This window comes from Heterocephalus glaber, unplaced genomic scaffold, assembly GCF_053883595.1.
Source record: "Heterocephalus glaber isolate CG9 unplaced genomic scaffold, H.glaber_assembly_v1.0 deba00001673, whole genome shotgun sequence".
In the NCBI taxonomy this organism is placed as follows: domain Eukaryota; kingdom Metazoa; phylum Chordata; class Mammalia; order Rodentia; family Bathyergidae; genus Heterocephalus; species Heterocephalus glaber.
Genome location: NW_028258410.1, coordinates 15444443 through 15465550, shown reverse-complemented (window position 1 = coordinate 15465550; position 21108 = coordinate 15444443). Strand labels below are relative to the sequence as shown.

Here is a 21108-nt window from a genome sequence, read left to right as displayed (position 1 = left end):
AGGGAATGGACCCAAACATCCTGGAATCCTATTTGGTGATTCTAAGCAGATTATGGGCCTTTTCTCTGCCTGTTTCCCTAGCTGTGAAATGGGAGGAATTATCGTGCCCACTGTACAGGCTGGTGGTGAGGTCTCCTGAATTCCTAGGGAGCAGGTGCTCTGAAGGGTCAGGGCACATGGAGCGGTTATAAATATTAGTTATTCTTACCATGATGGTCACAGTCACTTGGATGTAGCAGCCACTCTAGGGCAGCGCACACTCTCCGTGCCTCACCTCCTCCTCCCACCTTGGGTTCTGCAGGTACAGTGGAGCCTGAGAACAGGCTGAGCTGCAGTGTGTACCCCAGAGTTCCCCAGGATCTCACTGAGGCTGGAGCATGACCCCAAATCACAGCCTTGTTCAGCTCCTGTCCTTTCCCAGTCCTGTTGCCCCACTGCCCAGCAGGTTTCTCCAGGAGTCACGGCCTCACGGGGTCCTGGTCCCAGCGTCAGCCTCTGCAGGATGTAGGTCCTCCAGGAAGTCAGAGCAGGGGCTTCGAGGCACTGGGAGAACAGCAGGCAGAGTGTTCAGGCGGAGGACCCAGGAGCAAGGCCGCAGGTGCAGCCGGTGTGGGAGGACAGCATTGAAGGAAATGTAAAGACTGGCAGAAGCAGGTGGGGTAGAGGCAGCAGCCCTGGGGGTGGATGTGTGGCTGAGGCCTGGACTTCCAGGGGCCATGTTAGAGGCCAGGGAAGTCTGGCATGCAGAAGTGCAGAAGAGACCAATGGAGCCAGCAGTGTGCAGAGGCCAGATGGGAGCGGAGCAAGGGTCAATGCGAGCATATGGGAGAGACCACAGTGGTCCAGACAGAGTTGTCAGCAACCACAGCTGGTGAGTGGGGATGGTGGTGAAGTCAGTGGTAAATGGACCGGGAAATATTTCTACAGTGAGAATTGGAAAATAACTGTGTGATTCAAAGGTTTATCTTTCAGTGAAACTTCCATTGAAGTCTACATTTTTTAAAAGGATAGATTTCTTTGCCAGCACCATGTTGTTTTTATCACAGTAGAATAGTTTCAAATTGGGGGTTGTGATACCCCCTGCCATGTCTATGTTGCCTAGAATTGCTTTTGCTATTCTAGGTTTCTCCTCGTTCCAAATGAATTTTTGGATTATTTTCTCAAGGTCCGTGAAGTATGCTGCTGGAATTTCAATTGGGATTATATTGAATCTATATAGCAGTTTTGGAAGTATGGCCATTTTTGCTATGTTGGTTCTTCCTACCCAGGAGCAAGGGATGTCTTTCCATTTCCTGATATCATCTTCAATCTCTCTTTTCAGAGTGCTATAGTTTTCAGAGAAGAGTTCTTTGATTTCTTTTCCTAGGTTGATTCCTAGGTATTTCAGTATTTTGGATGCTACTGTGAAAGGAATTGTTTGCCCTATTTCTCTCTCAGTGAGTCTGCTGTTCATTTAGAGGAAAGCTATCGATTTTTGTGTGTTGACCTTGTATCCAGCTACTTTACTGAATTTGGTTATTAAGTCTAGAAGACTTTTGGTGGAGTTCTTGGGGTCTTCTATATAAAGTATCATGTCATCTGCAAGACAATTTGACTTCTTCATTTCCTATCTTTATTCCTTTTATTTCTTTTTCTTGTCTAACTGCTGTGGCTAATGTTTCCAAAACTATACTGAACAGTGATACAGGGCTTATAAAATGGCCCCCATAAGAAAATTTTCTACCAGTAAGACAAACATGGAAAAAATTTTAAATTTTTGACATAATAAATGCAATGAAGGAGAAAAAAACTTTTATGTTCTTTAAAAAAACTTTTATTCTTACTTTCAAAGAATTTAAAGGTATACAAATAAAATCTGACAACACTTTTAGATTTAGAATTGTAAACATAATTTTACAGCAGAGAGAAAGCATATATTTATTTTAGTAAATGTATATATTCAATCATATATAAAGATATAAATGTACAATTCCAAAATATTCCAAAAATATAACCTAATAATGGAAATAATTATCAGAAATACAGAAATATACAGTATGTTTTAGAGAAAACTGATAGTAAAAATATATATAAAAAGCCACATGTAAACAATTTTAAAGTATTGCTTAAATCTCTGTGGATCTTGCATTTATGAAATCATATTTTCTTAGATTTAAAAATCACATAGAAATGTTCTGTAATCATTAACAAATACATACTTTTCTGTTCTTCATATAATAGAGGGAAAGTGAAGGGATGGAAAGTCATTTTCTTAAAATCACAATAAATATTTTTAAACTGTGACTGAACTTTAGATCATTTCCCAGCACCACAGATCCTAAATTTATCTTTATATAAAAAGTGCCAGAAACAAATTACCAATGGACACACACACACACACACACACACACACACACACAAGTGCCTATGTATCCACAACTTCATCCACATTCTGATACCATAGAGGAGATACATTATTGAAATAAAAAACATTTCAGGGTACTTTGATCAAATTGAGTAAATCATTAAGGTATTCTTATAGAAGAACTTCTGGCTTCATTAGACTACTTCTGAAAATAGAGCTATGTTCTAATTCCTCAATAATGTCTTCACTGCAACGCAGGAGTAGTTTTTTGAGTTGATTACTTTAATCAACATTTAGCTTTGATGCTCTCATCAAGCAGGTATACCCCCAAATGTCACAGTAAACAGAGTTACAGTAAACAGATTGTCATTATGACCCTAGGTCCCAGACTTGGGAAGATTTCAAGTCTCAGACTTGAAAGGCCGTATCAGGCCTTTCAATGTGAAATATAAACTTACTCTTGAGAGTTACAGATTTCACAGTGAAGCTATATGCTGTTGCATACACTAGTGTTTGAAGTTTGCTTTCCAGAAATGCAGAAGCCACAAGCACCGTTCTTGTAGGAAGTTAAAGATAGTTGTTCTTGATTTGGGTGAAAGAAAAGTCTGGAAAATAAAATATACCCTAATTACATATCAAAGAAGTGTATTGAAATGAGAGAAATTATTAGACTGGGGCGGGGTGGGGGCTCACAAGAAAGCTAGAATTCTTTCATTGTTGAACCCCTTGCAACTTTGTTGGTTGAGACGCACAGAGTCTGACAAATTTCCTAGTGGAACCAGACTCTTGGGAAGGAATCAGAGTGTATTTATTTGTGCCTCATTCCAAAATATCATCTGTAATTGCTTGTTTTTCTAAATATCTCTCTCACCATCAGATACTTGCAATTGGAAAACAGTCACTAGTTCTCAGGAAGTTCTAGGGATGCTGTGAAAATGGCAGGGTGATGGAGGCTGAGTGTGAATACTGGCACGGCCTCCTACAAGGAGCATGCTGGGAACGCCTGCAAGGAGCATGCTGGGAATGCCCGCACTCCGCATCAGGTCAGGTTGGGGGGGTTTCTGAAGCAGACATGTGGTCAGCTTTGATAGTATTCATTCACTTAGGAGAAAATATCTACATTCACACACTCATCATTTCACAAAGGGAATTATTTCTCAGGACAAGGCTAATGTGACATATTAGGCCTAGGTTAATTGAAAGAAAATAATTCAGTGGTAATTAAATAAGCTGGTATATGGGTATGGGAAGGCTTGTGAGGAGAACACAAGAACTCTATTGTCAGAAAAGTACCACCTGGCATACTGCAGTGTAAAAGTATTATGTTGGATTTAATCCATGCCGAATATGTGCTGCCTTCCATTGCATGCACCGTGTAGCATAAGCCAAGACCACCGAGCCAAATACAGGCCACCACCCATTTTTATAAAGTTTTACTGGGACACAGTGCTGCTAAGCAGAATGAGGCTTTCCAAAGAAATTCATGCTCTGACTCCAGAACTTGTGAATAGGGGACTTTACATGGCAAAGGGCATTTTGCAGATGCACCTGAAGATCTTAAGATGGGGAGACTCCTCTGGGTAGTAACTGCTGGAGCCATGGGACACACTCAGGAGGGGAGACCAGGGGCACGAGGGTCTCACTCAGCTGGCTGTTGCTGGCTTCAGATGGAGGATGGAGGAGAATCGCCAGCCAAGGGACACGGGCAAGCTCTAAAAGCTGGGTTTGGCCCCCGGCTGACAGCAGCAATGAAACAGGGACCTCAGGCTGAAATGCATAAAGAACTAAGTATTCTCACAGAAACTTTACTTTTAGCCTAGGAAGAGCCATGGCAGACTTCTCATCTACCGAAATGAAGGAATAAATTTGTTTTTGACCCAGAAAGTTTTAGTAATGGGTTATGGCAACAACAGAAAGCAGACACAGTAGCCCATGCATTCACACTGAGCTATATCTCCAGCCCTTATTATTAACTTTATTTTGAGACAGGGTCTTGCTAAGTTGCCCAAGCTGGGTTCAAACATGCAATCCTCCTGCCTCAGCCTCCCAGAGTGCTGGATTCCAGGCATGCAGTACCACACCTGGCTCTGTCCATTCATTTTTGATTGTCCATGGCTGCTTTCATTTTACAAGGCAGCCTTCGTGGATGTGACAGAGACTCTATGGCCCACAGAGCCTAAAATCTTTGGCGCCAGGCTCCGGGCTAAGTATTTGGTATTCATATTGATCTTCTGTGATTGATACTATTTTTGTCCCCATTTTGCAGATGGCAAATGGAGGCAGAGAGGTTCAGTAGCTTCTCAAGGTTGCTCACTGAGTCAGCGGGGAGTGAGAATTCGAACCTGAGTCTGGCTGGCTTCTGTGCTCAAGCTCACCCCTTGGCCCACCTTGTGGATGCTCACCTGAGGGTCTCATCTAGGGCAGAAGGCTACGGGCAGCTCCCGGCTGGGCACCAGGATCCCCAGGTGCAGCATGTGGACAGGCTCGCTGTCTGTGGCCACGATGTGGAATCGGCGGATGATCTGGAAGACACGCACACAGAAGAAGGGTCACCTCTTTGTCCTCCCGCCCTGCAGAACCGCACAGAGCAGAACCACAAAGCCGGCAAGGACTTTACCCAGCAGAGGGCCAAGTGGAGCTGGAGCTCGGCTAATGGGCGACCGATGCACATTCTTTTCCCAACCCCAAATGGAAGGTGTGCAAAGGGATTGATCTTTTTCTTCGTTTGAAGCCAACGTTCAGGTCTAAACTGATCAGAATCTTCAAAATTGTCTTCATCAGACCCCAGTACGTAGGTATTTAGCATCAACACTGTCTAAAAAACACAGAGAAATGCATGACATTTAAAATAACCAGAAGAGAACATTTGAATGGCAAAATCTATAAAGGTGATCATCTTACAAAAGTAAAAACAACTCACAAATTTATAATGATGATTGTATTGAGTGCTTAAAATGTGCCAGGTAACAAACAGGCCTAGCATTTAGAACTTTGGATTTTATTTTCACAACACCCTCCTGGGGAAGATTCTATTATTCACCCCATCTCACAGATGGGGAAGTTGAGGCTTACAGACATTACATAACTCACTCAAGACCACACAGGTAAAAGGGTACTGAATTCAGGTCTCTATCTCCACAGCCATTGTTCTTAATTCTGTTTTAAGAAATATGTCATTATCTTTTCTGTAGATTTCCAAGACAAATGCTCCCCCAGTAAAAAGGATCAGCCATATCTGGTGAACATTTGGAAAGTGCACCCTTCAAAGTCTCGTGAGGTAGAGAATAGACAACTTCTACTCACCCCTTTGGGTAAAGCATATTCACTAAGAACTGTTGCCTTATCCAGAGTCCGAGTTGTGAACGGCACACTTGGGGTGAGCCTGAAAAACAAAATCAGTTGGAAAGGTGGCTGCAGACCAAGTTCTGTCTGAAACGCCAATGGGAACACAGATTGGGTTCAATAAGTAAGTGGTGCATGGTGGCAGAGTCAGAGAGGGGACACGGCTGCCAACTCTCCACAAAGAAGAGTCCCTGTTGCTATCTTCCCCGTAGCTATATCTCTTATTCCCTTTTCTTATCTATCACATTGGCTAAATCCCCAGCCCAAGGCTGATTACAGTAATAGTTGATAATAGTGCTTTTCTTCTTTTCCTGTTTCACCCTGAACCTGTTTGGTCCGCGTTTCTCCAAGTACTCTTCATGAAGTTAACACTATTACCTTATAATCCTAAGAGGCGAGTTTTGTTTTTCAGAAAGGGTATATAAAGAATTTTCAAAAGATGTTTTATACCCAAGGCTCAAATAAAGACATCTCTATGTCTTCTTATATAAGGAGATGGTTCTCTTGCTGAGCTTTTATCTCCTGTCCTACAATCCTGCTCTGATCTTCATAGTTACTAAGAGTATCCATTAGAATAGCAGCGATATTGGTTAAGAGGAGAAGGCCCTGATTTCCCAAGATTTGACAGAGTTTATCTAAAAGATTTAGGAAATGAGTGATAGAAATAAATATGATCTGAAGGTCTTGTGTCTATAATTGACTAGGGGAATTGTCTATGCTCTATTCATATTGGCTTAGACATAAATTCTTACCTCATGGATTCCTTTAGACAAGCCTTTAAATATGGCATTTTCTTCAAATCCTCTGCCCTTGGCATCTGATTCTCAGGCAATACACTTTGAATTTCATTAAGAAGTTTTTGTTGCACTTGAGGATTACGGGACAAATTGTAGAGAATCCACATTAAGCTGTTTGCTGTCTGAAAACCAAGCAGACACAAACTTGAATTTTAGCAAATAAAATGGCTTCAGCATGATCAGCCAGACCGGAAGTCATGGCTCCCAGCTTGCTCTGCGAACCTAACAGTGACATTTCTCATGTGTTGTTATTTGCTGTGCCTTAAACAAAAACAATATCTGAAGTCAGACTTATGCCAAACGTATAAAGTCTGGATAACTTATTTACCAGGTAAATCAAAATAGAATTTTAAAAATAATCAGCTGCATTCGGAGATATGAAAAATATAGTTTGACACAACTACTGCTGACACAGAGACTAGCAGACCACCTGTGCCATTTCCAGGGTGTGATAATGTTTTATTGTTGTGTACCACTGTGGGAAACTCCGTGAAGGATCCCTCTCTATCTTTTTCTTCGGATTAAATGTGAGACTATAATGATCTTAAAATTTTAAAAAGTTTAATTAAAAGCAGTTTCATGAGAAACTGAGAAAAGAGAGCAATAAAGATCCTTGGTGTGTTGCTGACCAAGACTTACTTTTAAAAAGTTTTCTTGCAGCCCAAGACACAAGGAGCTGCATTTCTGGAATTCAAAAGTTCTTTTGGTCACACCCTAAAAGCTTAGCACAAAACTGGGAAGGTGCATCAGGGCCCCAGACACATGGAAGAGCCCTGGCAGGAGGAGGCCAACACCGGAAGAAGAAATTCTAGCACTCAGTGGAGGATTTTAAGGAACTGGCTGCAGTTTCTGACCGTGTTAATGGATGCCCTTTATTGACTTTTCAAAGGCAATGAGAAGGAAAAAAAATAAGGGTGAAGCCAGCCATCTTTGAGCTGCATCACATTCTCTGTCAGTAGCTGTATGTATTTGTTTTTAGGCCGTTGCTAACGTCAGCTAAATATTCTGCTGCAAATGGTCATCAACTCCTCCCTCTGCAGACACGAAGATGCTGTTTAAGTGGCACGTGCCACTCTTGTGAAAGAGCAGAGTGCAAGACAATTCAGAGCCAATGATTATTTATTATTTTTGGAAGACAATGTCTCCAAAGCAGGGTTCTTTATGTCAGAGGACTGTGTGGCCTCAGCTGCATATGAACTGTGGATGGCATTATTGTAAGAGTCCCATTTACCAAACAGGAAGAGGGTGTAGCCACCAAATTAGAGACATTTTCCAATTTCTCTGATTCTCCAAATGTGACTTTCAGAATAGCAATGACTAAAAAATAGAAAAGGATGAAGTGTATATCCAAATCAGTGAGTCCCTGGCCACAGTACTAAACAAAGATTCCACAAGGTGGAGAACTACAGCTTCCACCACAGCCCTGTTAGATGCTGGGACCTCATAGGACAGCTGCTGGGCCACACTATCCCGGCCTGACCCCCAGGGAGGAGACTCAGCTCCTCATCTGGCCTCCCGCTTCTATCCTTCCTCGCTAAGTTCATTCTCCACTCACCAGCCAGAATCCAGTTGTCAAAACACAAGTTGATCAGGAGTTTCTCTTGCTCAAAATGTTCCAAGAGCCTCCCACAAGAGGTGTGACAAAACCCAAATTCCTTATTAAGTCTCAAAAGGCCCTGGCTAACCTGGCCCATTCACTCCAGTAATTGGAATTCTGATTATTGTTTCTAGTTCTTGCTCCTCTCTCTTTCTGCCTCAGGCCCTTTGCATGTGTGCTTTCCTCTACCTCGGGTGGTCTTCCATCAGGCTTTCTCAATGCCAGCTCTATCTTATCGTTCCAGAGTCACCACTAGCATTGCTTTTTTAGGGAGGGACCCTTCCCCACCCCCCATTCCATCTCTGTGTTACATACCCTCCAAAGGACATGCCACTTTCTGAAATGATTATATCTATTTGTGTACATGTCTTTCACATCATGCAAGTTTCATGAGGGGATGACTTTGTCTCTGGCTTGTGGAGGTTTCCTGACAACTTAGAAGGGTCCTGGATGCATAGTAACTACTCAATGTTTCCCAATTTCTTTCTTGTATCCAATAAGCATGTACTGGTTGTCTACTCCTTGTGCTAAATATAGCAGTGAGCAAACCGAAGTCACTGCACTCCCAGAGCTCAAATGGAGGCTGAAATAAGGAAGAAGAGGTGAAACTTCACTTCCATCACTCTGAGGAACCTCGCAGGGTCTGTGATACAATAGGAAGGTCAGCCAGCTAGGATAACTTTCTGCCTTTCCCAGTCTCCTGGAGCAAGAGGGGACTGAGAAGGATGCTGTCCCCATGATACAGAAAACTCTACTTTTTCTCTAGGCAAGGCACTCTCTGAAAGGGGAACCTGTGGCAAGAAAATGAACTGGTTTACATGCTGCACAGAGGCTTTAAGATGTGTGAGATGTTGTGCCAGTGAGCAATAGTAATATACAACACTCCTGTGATAACTCAAAGAAATGAATGAAATGAACAATTAAACCTGAATGTCCATACTGGTATTTGTGCCTGGAATCGCACTGCATGGGATATCTACTGATCAACCACGTTTGAGACAAAATTTTCGGATTTAAAATTAGCTGTTTCATTTCAGGGAACATCAAGTTATTTCAAGCTCATTATATTTATAATTTTAAGAAGGAAAAATATTGACCTGGAAGATGGAATTTCAATATTTTTATAGTAAATATCACGAGCCACAGGTAGGCATTTTGGGGATAACATGTGCAATAGCCTAAAATATATCCAATTTTAAAAATGTAAATCATTTTGCTAAGACACGGAACTTTCCTGCTTCCAAATTCCTGCAGTAGTGTGCACAGTTGTCAGGACACTGGTTGGATTCTATTGTGGCTTTCCCACACTGGGGCACACGATGTCTCCTACCTTATGGGTAGGCACGTAGGGAATTTTTTTTTTGTTACTGGGAATCAAACTCAGCACCTTGAGCTTGTCAGGCAGGCATGGTGCCACTGAGCTACACCCCCGGCCCTCCTACCTTATGGGTAAGCTCAAGATGCTGTGCGTTGTGCTTCCAGCCTGAGACTTTTCAGTTTTCACTACACTAGTGCTCACTGAATCCAGGTGAATGATGACTTGAACTGCATCAGGAAGAACACTGCCCAGTCCGTGTATTTACAAGCGAATCTCCACCCACCCTTACCGTTTCTGTTGCACCCAGCTGGATCTCCGTGACGGCAGCATACAATTCTTTTCTAGAAAGCTGACTGTGGTCATAAATATCACCAAGGAAATCTGTACTAGGCTGCTGAGAACGTTTCTCTAACCGGCTATTGATACAAGACTTGACTGTTAGAGAAAAAAAGACAGGAAGTTGATTGAAAATTAAGAGAAAGAAAAGAACACAAATCAGACACAAATCTGTCTTGCAATATCTAAAGAATCTTTTCAGGAACACTGATACTTTGCTAAATAAGCTAATAAAGACTTTTTGTTCTGCTGGTGAGGATTTGCCCATGCCCACATGGATGAGGCTTCTCAAGATCTCCTTAATATGCAGATTCTGAGTCAGGGGTTGGAGCCCGGAAGTTTGTATTTCTAACAAGTCCCCCAGTGGTGCAGATGATGTGGGTCTGGGGTCATATTTTGAGTAGTAAGAGCTGAGTTTGGGACAGATCAGCATGAGAGGAAGTGGAGACTGGGTTCCCATTCAGAATCAGAACTTACTGAACACACACCACTCAACTTGCACAGGCATATATCCATGTATAGTTAAAGTGCTCATGCATATTGACAATGACACAAATTCTAGCATTTATAAAGCACATTCTAAGCGCATGTCTCCCTCACTTTAACCCACAGTTTTAACTGCCAGACTTAAGAATAATGGTGGTGGTGATGGTAACGGTGAACACATATGGTACGGCAGTCAGCACTTGAGCCCTGAAGCCCTTCCACCTGGCTTCCATCCTTGGCATCACCACCTGCCTGACAGAGTAGCCACTGAGCAACAGAATAGTGATGGCCAGTGAGGCAAGGATAGCCTGCCTGGGGCTGGCATTTTTGATCTCTAACTTTCAAGGCTGATTATTTTCTTGTTAGGTCTTATTTTCCAGGAAACTGGGTAGCAGAAATAGCTCTAACCACTGAGATACTGTGGCAGGTCAAGCGGTTTGTATTTTCTAAAAGCAGTTGGATGAGGTAGGTGGTATTATTATTATTCATCCAAGACAAGGAAACTAAAGATGCAATGGAGGTTGCACATTTGGCCAAACCACCATGCACAGAGCAGCCAGGAGACTCTGACTCCCAAGGGCTTGTTTTGACTACTTTTATAGGGCTGGGAATGTAGAAGGCTCACCTAGCATGTGTGAGGCCCCAGGTTCTATCCCCAGTACCCTAAAAATTCTCATTTATCATTTTCATTTCCCAAAGAAGACTGCAGAAATCTACCTCCTGCATTTCCTTAGAATTAGTCTATGCAAAGCCCAAACAAGCTAGAGGGAGCAACTCAATGGTAAGTTCAAAGGTGTTAGACCAACAAGCTCCTTCCCAATCGGCCCCAGCTGCCCAGGCAAGGCAGCTGATCGAGTCAGCCAGTGGTACCTGACTTGAAAATGGTGTCCCAGGCCAGAGTGTGCATCTGCCAGACCCTGGTGTTGAGGCTCTTGTGCAGCTCGACTGGGGTGACCATCATCTTCCCAAAGGTGCTCATCATCTGCGAGAAACACAAATGCCTTCTCATGCGCAACTCTGTCAAAGGCAATGAGCATCCTGCAGGAGGAGCTTCCTAAACCACAGCTCCCGAAGGCTGGAGTCAAAGGACTCCTGGCCCCTCCTAGCAGGTCCTGGGAGCAAAGCCCTCCTCCTCCTCCTCCTCCTCCCTCAGTGGAATGCTGAAAGTCATCTGGACATGCTTCATAAAATGTGTTAGGACTTAGGAGTTCACTATCAACAAAAAAGGGGGCTATGACTTTCATATTCATTTCAATTTCTAATAATTTTCCAATCCCAGGGTTTCTCAAATCAATTTCGGTGTTCATCATATCCACCTAAACTGTTCCAATATTTAAAAATTGAAAAACTTCAGATACTTGAAAAATATTTTTCATCAACTGACTCTTAATAGCAACATTTAAAATAGGCACCAAATATAATGTTTTATTAAAATATCCTTGCCTAACAAAGACACAATGGAATCAACTGGCTTTATGATATGTACAAACATGCACATATACAAGTATACACATCAAAATGAATGAATGAGCTATTGAGATAAAATATGTGTGTATACAACTTCTTGGAAGACACATGATGCAGGCTTATTAAGATGCATAAAGCAACCTCAGGAGAACTGATAGCTAAAGGGGTGCTTACTGTTTTGATGGCTGTGATGAAGCTCAGAGCCTCCTCTCCTATGTTCTTCTGAAGGAGCCCAAATCTCTTCTCATATAAGATGAGGCAGATACCTGTTATTTAAGATAATTGTCACTGTTACACAATTGCAACAACACTGGAACCTATGATTAACTGGCTATTAAAGACTTGCTTTTGGGTCTTGTAAAAATGTGGTCTTTTCTAAGAAAGAAAAAAAGTGAAATCCAAGAACATCAAGGAAAGGCAAGCAATCTGAAAGAAAGGGGCATGCACACTCTCTTCCCTTTCTAGAAATTATTTTCAGGTGCTGTGACCTATCCCTAGGAACCTTCTGGTCAGAGGTACACTGCCCTTGGTCATGTCCACCACACAAAAATCTAGGTCAAAGGTGTGGTTGGATCAGAGCTCCGCCCCGCCTTTAGCTCAGTTGTGTTGGAGTCGTGAGTTGCATTCTGTTGCCTTCCGTGACCCAGGGGAAGCCGTCTGGAGAGGAAGAGACAGGAGAATTGTGCACTGACCACCCACTACTCGCCAGGTAATGGCTTTGTGCTTTACGGATGTTTTCTCCTGTATATTCATTTTATTTAGGCAAAGCTTTTTAAAAAATAAAATTATCAACTTTTATTTTAAAACCTTTTTACCTACAGAAAAGTTGAAAGAACAGTAAAATAAATACCTGTGTCCTTTGAACTCAAGTGCAGTAATCATTAATGTTTTGCTACAGGTACTTGCTCTTTGGATATATGTGTACAGATACGTATGCATGTGAAACCAATGCAATGCATAATTTCCAGCCCTCACACACTTCCTAAGTAAATAACTTAGCAGTAAAGTCCTAAGATGAAAGACAGTCTCCTCTACAACCATAATGTCTCTAACACTCCTGAGAATATTACCCATTTCATGGTACATCTACTACATTTAAAAATTTCCCTGGTTGTCTTAAAAGTTATCTTCTGTAACCACTTTCTGTTTTGATCCAGGATCACTACAAGCACTGTTTGATAGGTGGATAATTAGCTCTCAATTTACAAGCTAGGATCCTGGGTGAAGAGGTGAAGGCCTAATCTAAAGTTAGAAAGTGAGAAGCAAAAGTCAATAAACCTAGTCAGGGCAGCTCTGTGGCTTTTCTGACTACATCTGTATTTCCCAAACTCCACTCATCCTGTTCAGCCTTTTGAGGTTGCCCACGTTTTTATTCCACAATGTGAAGAATGGATACCACCGGGAGTGTATGCAATAGCTCCAGGTGGTCTGTGGGCTTTTTTATATATATATTTTTAAAAATTACTTATATTCACAGTAATCACCACCACTTATGGTGGTGATTTGAATTTATGGAAATGTTATAAGTTTTCTCTCAAGGTAGAACAATAATTTAAAATGCTTCTAATATACAGTGGTAGGCAGTCACAAAAAATACTATGAAGTATATATACACTTATAAAATTTGCAAAATGCCTGTTTACCTGATTATTGTTTTTATAAAGCATATTAAAATTAAGATAATACTTTCTTGCTTATGAATACGTAGGTTTAATAGAAAATTGGCTCCCACTGTAAAACTTATCCAAAAGCACCTTTTTCCCCTTAAATAATGGATTACAGTGCTATAGAAGCAGGTGAGCTGGTCCATCTGTAGTTCAGCTGTTTTAAAACCACTGAGTACAGGTAGAATCAAACCAAGAGTGCTGGTTTTCCATTTGTAGTGAATTTTGGGGTGCACATTGCAAACTGAATCCACAAGATTTCCCATAGTGCAATGCAGCATCGTTTCTACATGGATCTCTCCTGTAACATCTTGCTTTTGCAGAGTTTGTCATTGGCGTCACATGTGGCAGACACTGCTGACAGTCTACCCAATGTTCATTCTTCCCCATTCCTTCCATAAGAGAGCCCAGATTTTATTTAGAGTGTCCGTGTATCCATCCTCATGAAAGAGATCAAGATTGATTTAGGACTTTGATGACAATTCCAGTCCCCAATTCCCAGCCTTCCTTAGAGCAGCCAGAGGACCCAATTTGGGGCAGACACAGAGGAGAAATGCTCCTTTTGCACTCACTGTGCCTGGGACTGGGCGGTTGGATTATTTCCTCCTTCCCCCTCTCATCTCTGCCTGGAGTGCAGAGGCGAGATCGGGAGGGCAGCTCTCATTTTGGCACTGGTTCATAAACTAAGATGGACCAGAAAAGGCTGGAAAGAGCCCCCCTCCCTTGATCACCAAAGCCCACGCAGCTGTGGCCTGCCTTCCTCGAGGGTTCCCACAATGCTGGGCGGCAGGTATTTTTGGTACTGGGGATCGAACTCGGGTCCTTGTGCTTGCAAGGCAGGCGGAGGAATCAAGCTAAATCCCCAGCCCCCCGGGCGGCAGTTTTTAAACCATTGCAGTCACATTTTTCTTTGACTGGCAACTAAATGCCTTTTATCTTTCTTAGTTTGAGTACTTCCAGTGGACAATTTCCAAAGCATACACTTCTTTTCTCCTTTGTAATCATTCCTTTCATTTACTCCTCCTTCTGTGGATTTCTTACTTGCATGGGACTTTCTATCTTCACTTTAAGTAAGGCTGATGATAGAAGAGACCATACAAAACCTTCTCTGGGGCAGCCCTCTGCAACCTCTCTCCGTTAGCAGCCACAGTGACCCAGCTATTCTGACCACAGCATCCCCTGCTAAACATATCCACCAAAGCTCCCCACTACTCCAGGCTTAAATCCAAAGTCCTGTCTCCAGCTTATAGGGCTTTCTAGGAGCTGACTACAGGGCTCTTCCCATCCCCATAATCCTTTTACAGGACGTGGCCCTCCAATCCAGGGCTTCCTTCTGTTACTTCTCACTCCTGGAGCATTCCTCCTTGCTTTGCTTTTCCCTGGCAACTCATTGTTGTATCTCTAGTATGCAGCACTGTGCCTGGCATCAAACAGGTGTTCAGTAAGTATTTATTGAATGACTTCATAAACAATCCTAGTGCAAAGCACAACTTAAGTACCTAAAAGAAGCATGGAAACAATGTATGTGGCCTTTTCTTAGTTGGCAACAGTGTGTATCACACTGGAAAACTGTCAAAAGAGTTGCACTTTATCCCCCAAACCACTTGCAAAATGAAGTGCAACTTACTTTCAAATGACCATTTGTTCAGTTCCTTGTACAAGTCTTCAATGTGGCCTCTTTCATCTCGGAGCTCATCTAGTCTAACCATAAAGTCAGCCAAGACCTTAAAAGAAAGCAGCCATAGAAGATACATTTTAACTTTAGGAAAGGAAGACAAAAGTTTCAAGCTCAGTAAGCCTGACTGAAGGGTTTGCTACATTGTATATTCACTGCCCTGAATGTTACTCATTGGGAAATAGCACTAATTATACATTCTCCTTGGGAAGCCACCTTATCCCCTCAAGACCTTGTCCTGAGTGGTTTCCTGAGCTCTTCCTGCAGCCACTGTGAGGTTTAAGTTTCAGCTTTTGATCTAAAAGTGATTCTGGCATTTTAAGGAAAGGAAAACATTTCTGTGGATCAGAACAGGGGAATAAACCACAAGGAAGGAATCAGCCAAGTTGACATAGCAGGTGGAGGACAATGACACTGTCACTATCCTGAGGTTTGCACTTCTATTTCTATTCTTGCTGGGTGAAAACACAGCATTTTGTTGGATGGTTGTTTTTGTTGAGTATGTTGCACTTGGAGCCAGACTTGCAAATTCTGGATGTAACTTGATCACTAAATAGCTCTGTGATCTTGACTAGTCACCTAAGTCCTTAGATGACCAAGTTTTAGATGACTAATGCCTCACATTTAGTGAGGTCAAAAAAGGACTGTGCACTGCACAAGGTGTAATATCTTAGCTGGTCCACACAGCCAACCCATAAGGTAGTAGATACTGCCCTAGTTCCGTTTTCCCACATAAGAGATGAGAAAATGAGGCTTAGAGAGGCTACATAAGTATTCCCTGGAAACACAGTTAACTTGCCATGCTGGACCCTAAAACAGGGTGTGTGTGTGTGTGTGGGTACAAAGCCTGCACATGTAACCAATGCGCAGGTTTAATCTGCTCACATAGTGCATTAAGAAGTACTTTGAATTTGTTACTTAAAAATCAAGAGATTTCACATGACATATGGATTTACCACTTCTTATCAAAGTAATAATAATGAGATTATTATAAGGTAACAATGGCTGTGCATATCCACATAGCAGTAGTTTTCTGGGTATGGGGCAGCTGTCCCCTCAAGGAAGGGCACACACAGTTCTGTTTTCTAAAGTCTTTACTGTGTTTGTCTTGCTATTTTTGTATTAATTATGTGGCCCTTAGAAGCTTCTAAGTTTGTAATCTCGCATCTATATGCACGGATCTGGGTCTGAAACCAGTTCAAAATAAACATCTTAATAGAAAGAGTAAAATGAGATTACGATATGCTTAAAACTCTCTTAGGCCAAAGAATACTCTCCAAATACTTTTCCATGGCACAAACTTTGCAGAGATCTCTCTGTCGACAATCATTTCAGAAAAACCCTCAGCTCAGCTACACTGAACACTGATCCTCTGAACACATCACACCATTTCAGGCCTCTGTATATTTAGCCTATTATCCTGTCTGCTCAAACGCTTCTCTCCACCTTGTCTTGTAGACCCCTGTGTATCCCGCAAAACCCAGCTCAAATGTCAGTACCTAAGATAAGAACTTTACAAGCATCGTCTTACATCTGATCTTGGGATAAGAGCTATAGTCTCATTTTAAGATTGAAAAATCAAGGCTTAGGAAAGTCAAGTGGATCAAGCTCTTAGATAGTGGGTGGAAGGCTGGGTATCAAATCCAAAACTGCAAAATAATAAAGTCTGTGTTCATAACTGTTCCTTCTTTACAATGTTACTTTAACAGAGATCAGTGGAGACAAAAATCGGGGTTTTGAGGAAGATGGATATAGAGTGACACAGAGACAATGAGGAGACCCCTGAATCATCCCCATTATATGGTTTTCCTTCTACACCTTAAAGGTGGAACTTGAAGGGTCCTCGAGAGACCCAGGAAAGCTGGCCCCAGTCTACAGACCTCATTGATTTTGCTGTCCAGCTTCATAATTTCCACTGGTTTCATTAATTTCTTTTGAAAAACTCTCCGGACCCTCTGCCAGTCTTCGCCTTCCCTGGAGAGAGAGAAGGAGGATTGTATTAAGAACAGAGGAAAAGAAGGGGCATCTCCAGTCAGGACTTCAGAAACCGGAGAGCAAATGAGCTCTGAAAATCACACCCAGAAATATGCAGAGCACGCGTGCTCAGGGTTGGATTGTCAACAGGACCCACCCGCAACACTTTTCTCATCTAAGATCCTACGAGAAGGGTGAAGCCCAGATGGAGAGGGTTCGTGGTTTCTGACGAGCTCTTTCAAGGCTAGAGCTGAGAGGCCGAGGGCTTCAGAGCCCAGCGAAAGAGCGGGTATGCGAATATCCCCGTGTCACGACTGGGGTTTGTTCGAGGACAACCTTTTCTCAACTTACTGACTTGGACAGGACGAAAACCCCTCAAATTCGCGATTCTGCCATTTCCTCGTAATAATAATGTTTAGAGAGCAAGGAGCTGGGCGTGCAGGACAGCCCTGTCCTGGACCCAGCCACGTCGGTGCCCTTGCTCAGGATCGAACCTGCCCCGAACAAAGGCTTTGGGTCCGTCCCGCAGGAGAAATGTGCAGCCCCGGGAAACTCTGACTCCCCTTCCGACCTGCAGACACATCCGCCCCCTCCGGCCGGCAGACTGGACTCACAGCACCATCAGCCCGTAGGCCTCCGCACGGTGGTCCCGATAGGCTTTCCAGGGCTTGATCTCCAGCCGCTGCGGACAAGCGCCCTCGGAGCGGAACAGCTCTTCCAGCAGACTGGGCGAGCCCAGGTGCACCGAGTCGAAAGAGCCCAGCTTCATCCGGAATATCTGGCCGTACTTCTTGTGGTACTGCACCTGCAGCGGGCGGGCACGCCGCGGGTCAGGGCGCATCCTTCCGGCCCGGGGCGTTTCTGCCTCTCCGCGGTAGCCCAAGACTCAGCGCGCACTGTGCGCCCTGCGCCCCGCTGGGAGTTTGAAGCCACCCGGAGGGCAGAGCAGGAGGCGGAGGGAAGTGGGACGTGGCGAGGTATTTACCAGGGTGTCGTGCTGCTTCTTCAGCCCTCCTTTCCAGAGAATCTGCAGCAGACTGCCCAGCAGGGGCCAGTTGGTGGGCCCGGGCAGGAGCGGGCAGGGGGGCGCCTCGCGCAGCGCAGGGGGCGCGTGCGTCCCCGACGTCTCGGGTCTCCGGGGCTGTTCCAGGCCGCGCCGCTGCAGGAAGGCGGACAGCGAGCGGCTCCTGCTCACGGGGGAGCCCATGGCAGTGCGGAGACGCGGGATGGGAGGGGGCAGGGGCTGGAAAGGGCAGGCGGAGAGGACCGGACGGGCTTCGGGGGCTCGGTGACGCTAAGAGGCAAACCGGGCCGGCAGGTGCGATCGAGGGCACGGGGCTGGGCGGAGAGCAGGACTTTGGCGAGGATGCTCCACACGCGGCGAGGCGCAGCTGACCGCCTAGTGCTGGCCGAGGGGCTGGGGGAGCGCGGCCCGGCTGGTGGCCCGGGGAGGGGAAGGGGCGGCCCGTGAGTCCACCTGCTGGCCTGTGAGGCTGAGGCAGTAGCAGGGATGCTGCGGCCCATGCTCTCCAGCCCGGGCACCTTGTATTTATGGAGACAGAGCCGGCCCTGGGCGGCCAATGAGCTCGCCGGGTAGGGCGGCGGTGGCCGGGCCCGAGGGACGCGGGACGCGGGGGGCGGTGGAAAGGATGGAGTCAGCGGGGTGAGCGAGGGCGCGGAGCCCGGGTGACCGCGCTGCCCGCCGAGCGGAGCGCTGCCGACTCCACCCCGGAGATACCGGGAGCACGCGGGCGAGTTCACGGGGTTTGGCCGAGCGGGTCCCGCCCTCCCCCGACGGCAGCCGGCGCTTGCACAGTCGCGACGCTGAGCGGGCGAGGTCTCCGAGTGCAGCCCGGGAAGGGAAGGGCGGATTTGAGATTTAGCAAGATGCATCCCAATAGGGGAGCTCGCCCCCGGAGGTAGCGAGGGAAAGAACGGCTGGCTGAGTCTGGGATTTCCTGGCTGGCTGCTTGATCTGGGTTGCTATGAGGATTAAATAGCTAATGTCTGTCAAGCGCCTGCGACGGGGTCTGTGCTTGGTCCACACTCAGCAGAGAACCCTCGTCCCTGCCCTCGGGAGATGCGGGAAGGCAGGGCAAGCAGTGACAGCTTAAACTCCCGCTGCTCCCACCCTGGCCTTGAACCCAGCCACCCTGCGTTCCAGTCGCCTGACCGGGTCATTGGCACGCTCGTGCTGGCAAAGCCTTCCGGGAAGTCTCCTGTAAACAGTTTGTTTCGTGAAAACTTTTGTAGCCCAACTCGAGCTCCAAAGCCATCATTTCGGATTTCTCCTTCGAGGTTAATGACTATTTACATCAATAGAAATAACATCCATCGCTACACCTATAATGATTTCTGTCTGATGTATCGTACCTTTGAAAATGTATAGGAAAAAAGAAAAAACAGGTATTCTAATCCAGTGTGGACAAGGTATCTAAAAGTGTACCTTAACTTAGTATAATTGTCTTACCTGTTTTATACTGTCTTTGGACTGTTGGTCTGGTTTTCAATCTGTATGTATGATAATTAACTTTACAAGGCCTTATATATAAATGAATCTGGAAAAATAAAAGGGGGTGGGGGGGGAAAGAGGGGAATTGAAATGTGTTACGTGCATGTACCCACCCCCTGCAGTGAATGTAACCATTATGTACTGCAAATATGTACTAATAAAAGTGGAAAAAATAGCTACATTGTGTATTATAGAGCATATACTATAGGCTTATATAGTCTAATATGTGCTACTTTATATAATAGACTATAAACTATGATTATGCACCATATCTAATATAGTACACAAATGAAAGCTTTCTAGGGCTTATGATAAACTAGACACTGAGCTAGATAATTTTTGTTCTAGACAGAGTCTTGCTAATTTGCTCCTGCTGGCCTCAAATTCATAATCCTCCCGCCTCAGTTTCCTGAATAGCTGAGATTTCAGGTACAAACCACTATGCATAGTTTAAGCTGGAAAGTTTACATCAATTTTCCCATTTTGTTTTCACCTCAGCCCAATGTAAAAAACAGAAAGCAAAAGCAAACACAAAACTTCCTAATGCTTAGAGTTAAATAATTTTCCCAATGTCCTAGACATTATTAATGGCCCAGGAGGGGTTTACTGAGCCCTTAATATAAACATCTGTATGTATCATGTTATTTTACATCATCTTTTCTAAACAGGAATATTTCAGAATATTGGAAATATTCCTAAATGAGAATATTTCCAAGAGGGGTCAGGATGACCATTGCAGTATGGGGGGGGGGTTGATTCACTTGTTTCATATACACATGGTGGTGAAGAAAAATAGCCTGAAAGAGAAGCTCACCCAGTTTGCCTCTGTGTCCTACTTGTGCCTGGATGTCGTATGTGCTCCATGAGCCATGTGGTGATGACCCACGACTCGCTGCTGTTTTAGCCCATGAGTTATCATTCCCTCATCCTCTGTTTCCTTTCCCTCAGCAGGTTGGATTTGCTAGGCTTTCCTCTGAGCTTAGTGTTAGATCACTTTAGGTGTTCTAAACACCTAAAACACCTAAAAGTACAATTCAGTGAATAGCCATCATAGCCAATAAGAAAATTCAAGGAAATTGGTTTCCTTACTCAGTAGAGAAAGGCTTTAGTAATTTTTGTACTGGATCGCAGAGGGAAGCAGGACTAGTTCTTTGACCGTCCATTGCCTCCCACCCTGTCTGTCCTTGACAAGGTGTAGTTGAGTTGTTAAGGTAAAAGGGACTGTTTTGAGCCCAGCTCCAGAAACTCACCCTTTCTCATTTGGCCTTGTTCTCCCTCACTCCCTGCATGGCCTCTGGGTGTTGTCTGGACAGGGACCCTGCAAGGAATTCCTAACGAGAGGCCTCCAAGCACTTCAGAAATCCCACTCTCTCACCCTCATCATTGGGACGGCCCAGGCCCTCTACCTTGTGCTGCAAAATCTCACCGAATCCTGTGTCATGGATAATTATACTGCACCCCAGGTGACGCGTTCGAGTGTGTATGTGTGTGCACATGTGTGCATGTGTGTAACGAGGATAGGCTGGAGGAGTTCATTGGAGGCCAAGGCTAGTTTCCATGCCCTGGGGAATATGAACCCTTTCAAATATATAGAAT

General features: G+C 44.4%; 1 protein-coding gene and 1 long non-coding RNA gene across 2 annotated transcripts; one reads left to right on the top strand and one right to left on the bottom strand.

Annotated features, from left to right (window-relative positions):
• Positions 1-1808: 1808 nt before the first annotated feature.
• Positions 1809-18207, bottom strand: Cyp24a1 (cytochrome P450 family 24 subfamily A member 1). The gene is made up of 12 exons (XM_004858029.4): positions 17986-18207; positions 17615-17805; positions 16907-17000; positions 14979-15075; positions 11862-11953; positions 11091-11202; positions 9688-9833; positions 6439-6605; positions 5648-5726; positions 4962-5159; positions 4747-4866; positions 1809-2949 (listed from the first exon to the last, which is right to left on the bottom strand). The coding sequence occupies exons 1-11, from the start codon at positions 18205-18207 to the stop codon at positions 4756-4758; spliced, it is 1509 nt and encodes a 502-aa protein (XP_004858086.1). The 3' UTR covers positions 1809-2949; positions 4747-4755.
• Positions 12231-19687, top strand: LOC147822174 (uncharacterized). Its single transcript, XR_015445989.1, has 2 exons — positions 12231-12396; positions 16736-19687. It is a non-coding gene; the product is annotated as an uncharacterized LOC147822174 (long non-coding RNA).
• The last annotated feature ends 1421 nt before the right edge of the window (positions 19688-21108 follow it).

Coding starts and splice junctions, on each gene's coding strand:
- Cyp24a1 (XM_004858029.4), bottom strand. CDS start 18,207: ATGGGCTCCCCCGTGAGCAGGAGCCGCTCGCTGTCCGCCTTCCTGCAG. Junction 5,727..6,438: donor TGTCTAAAGGAATCCATGAG/GTAAGAATTTAT, acceptor TTTGTTTTTCAG/GCTCACCCCAAGTGTGCCGT. Junction 4,867..4,961: donor TCCACTTGGCCCTCTGCTGG/GTAAAGTCCTTG, acceptor CGTGTCTTCCAG/ATCATCCGCCGATTCCACAT.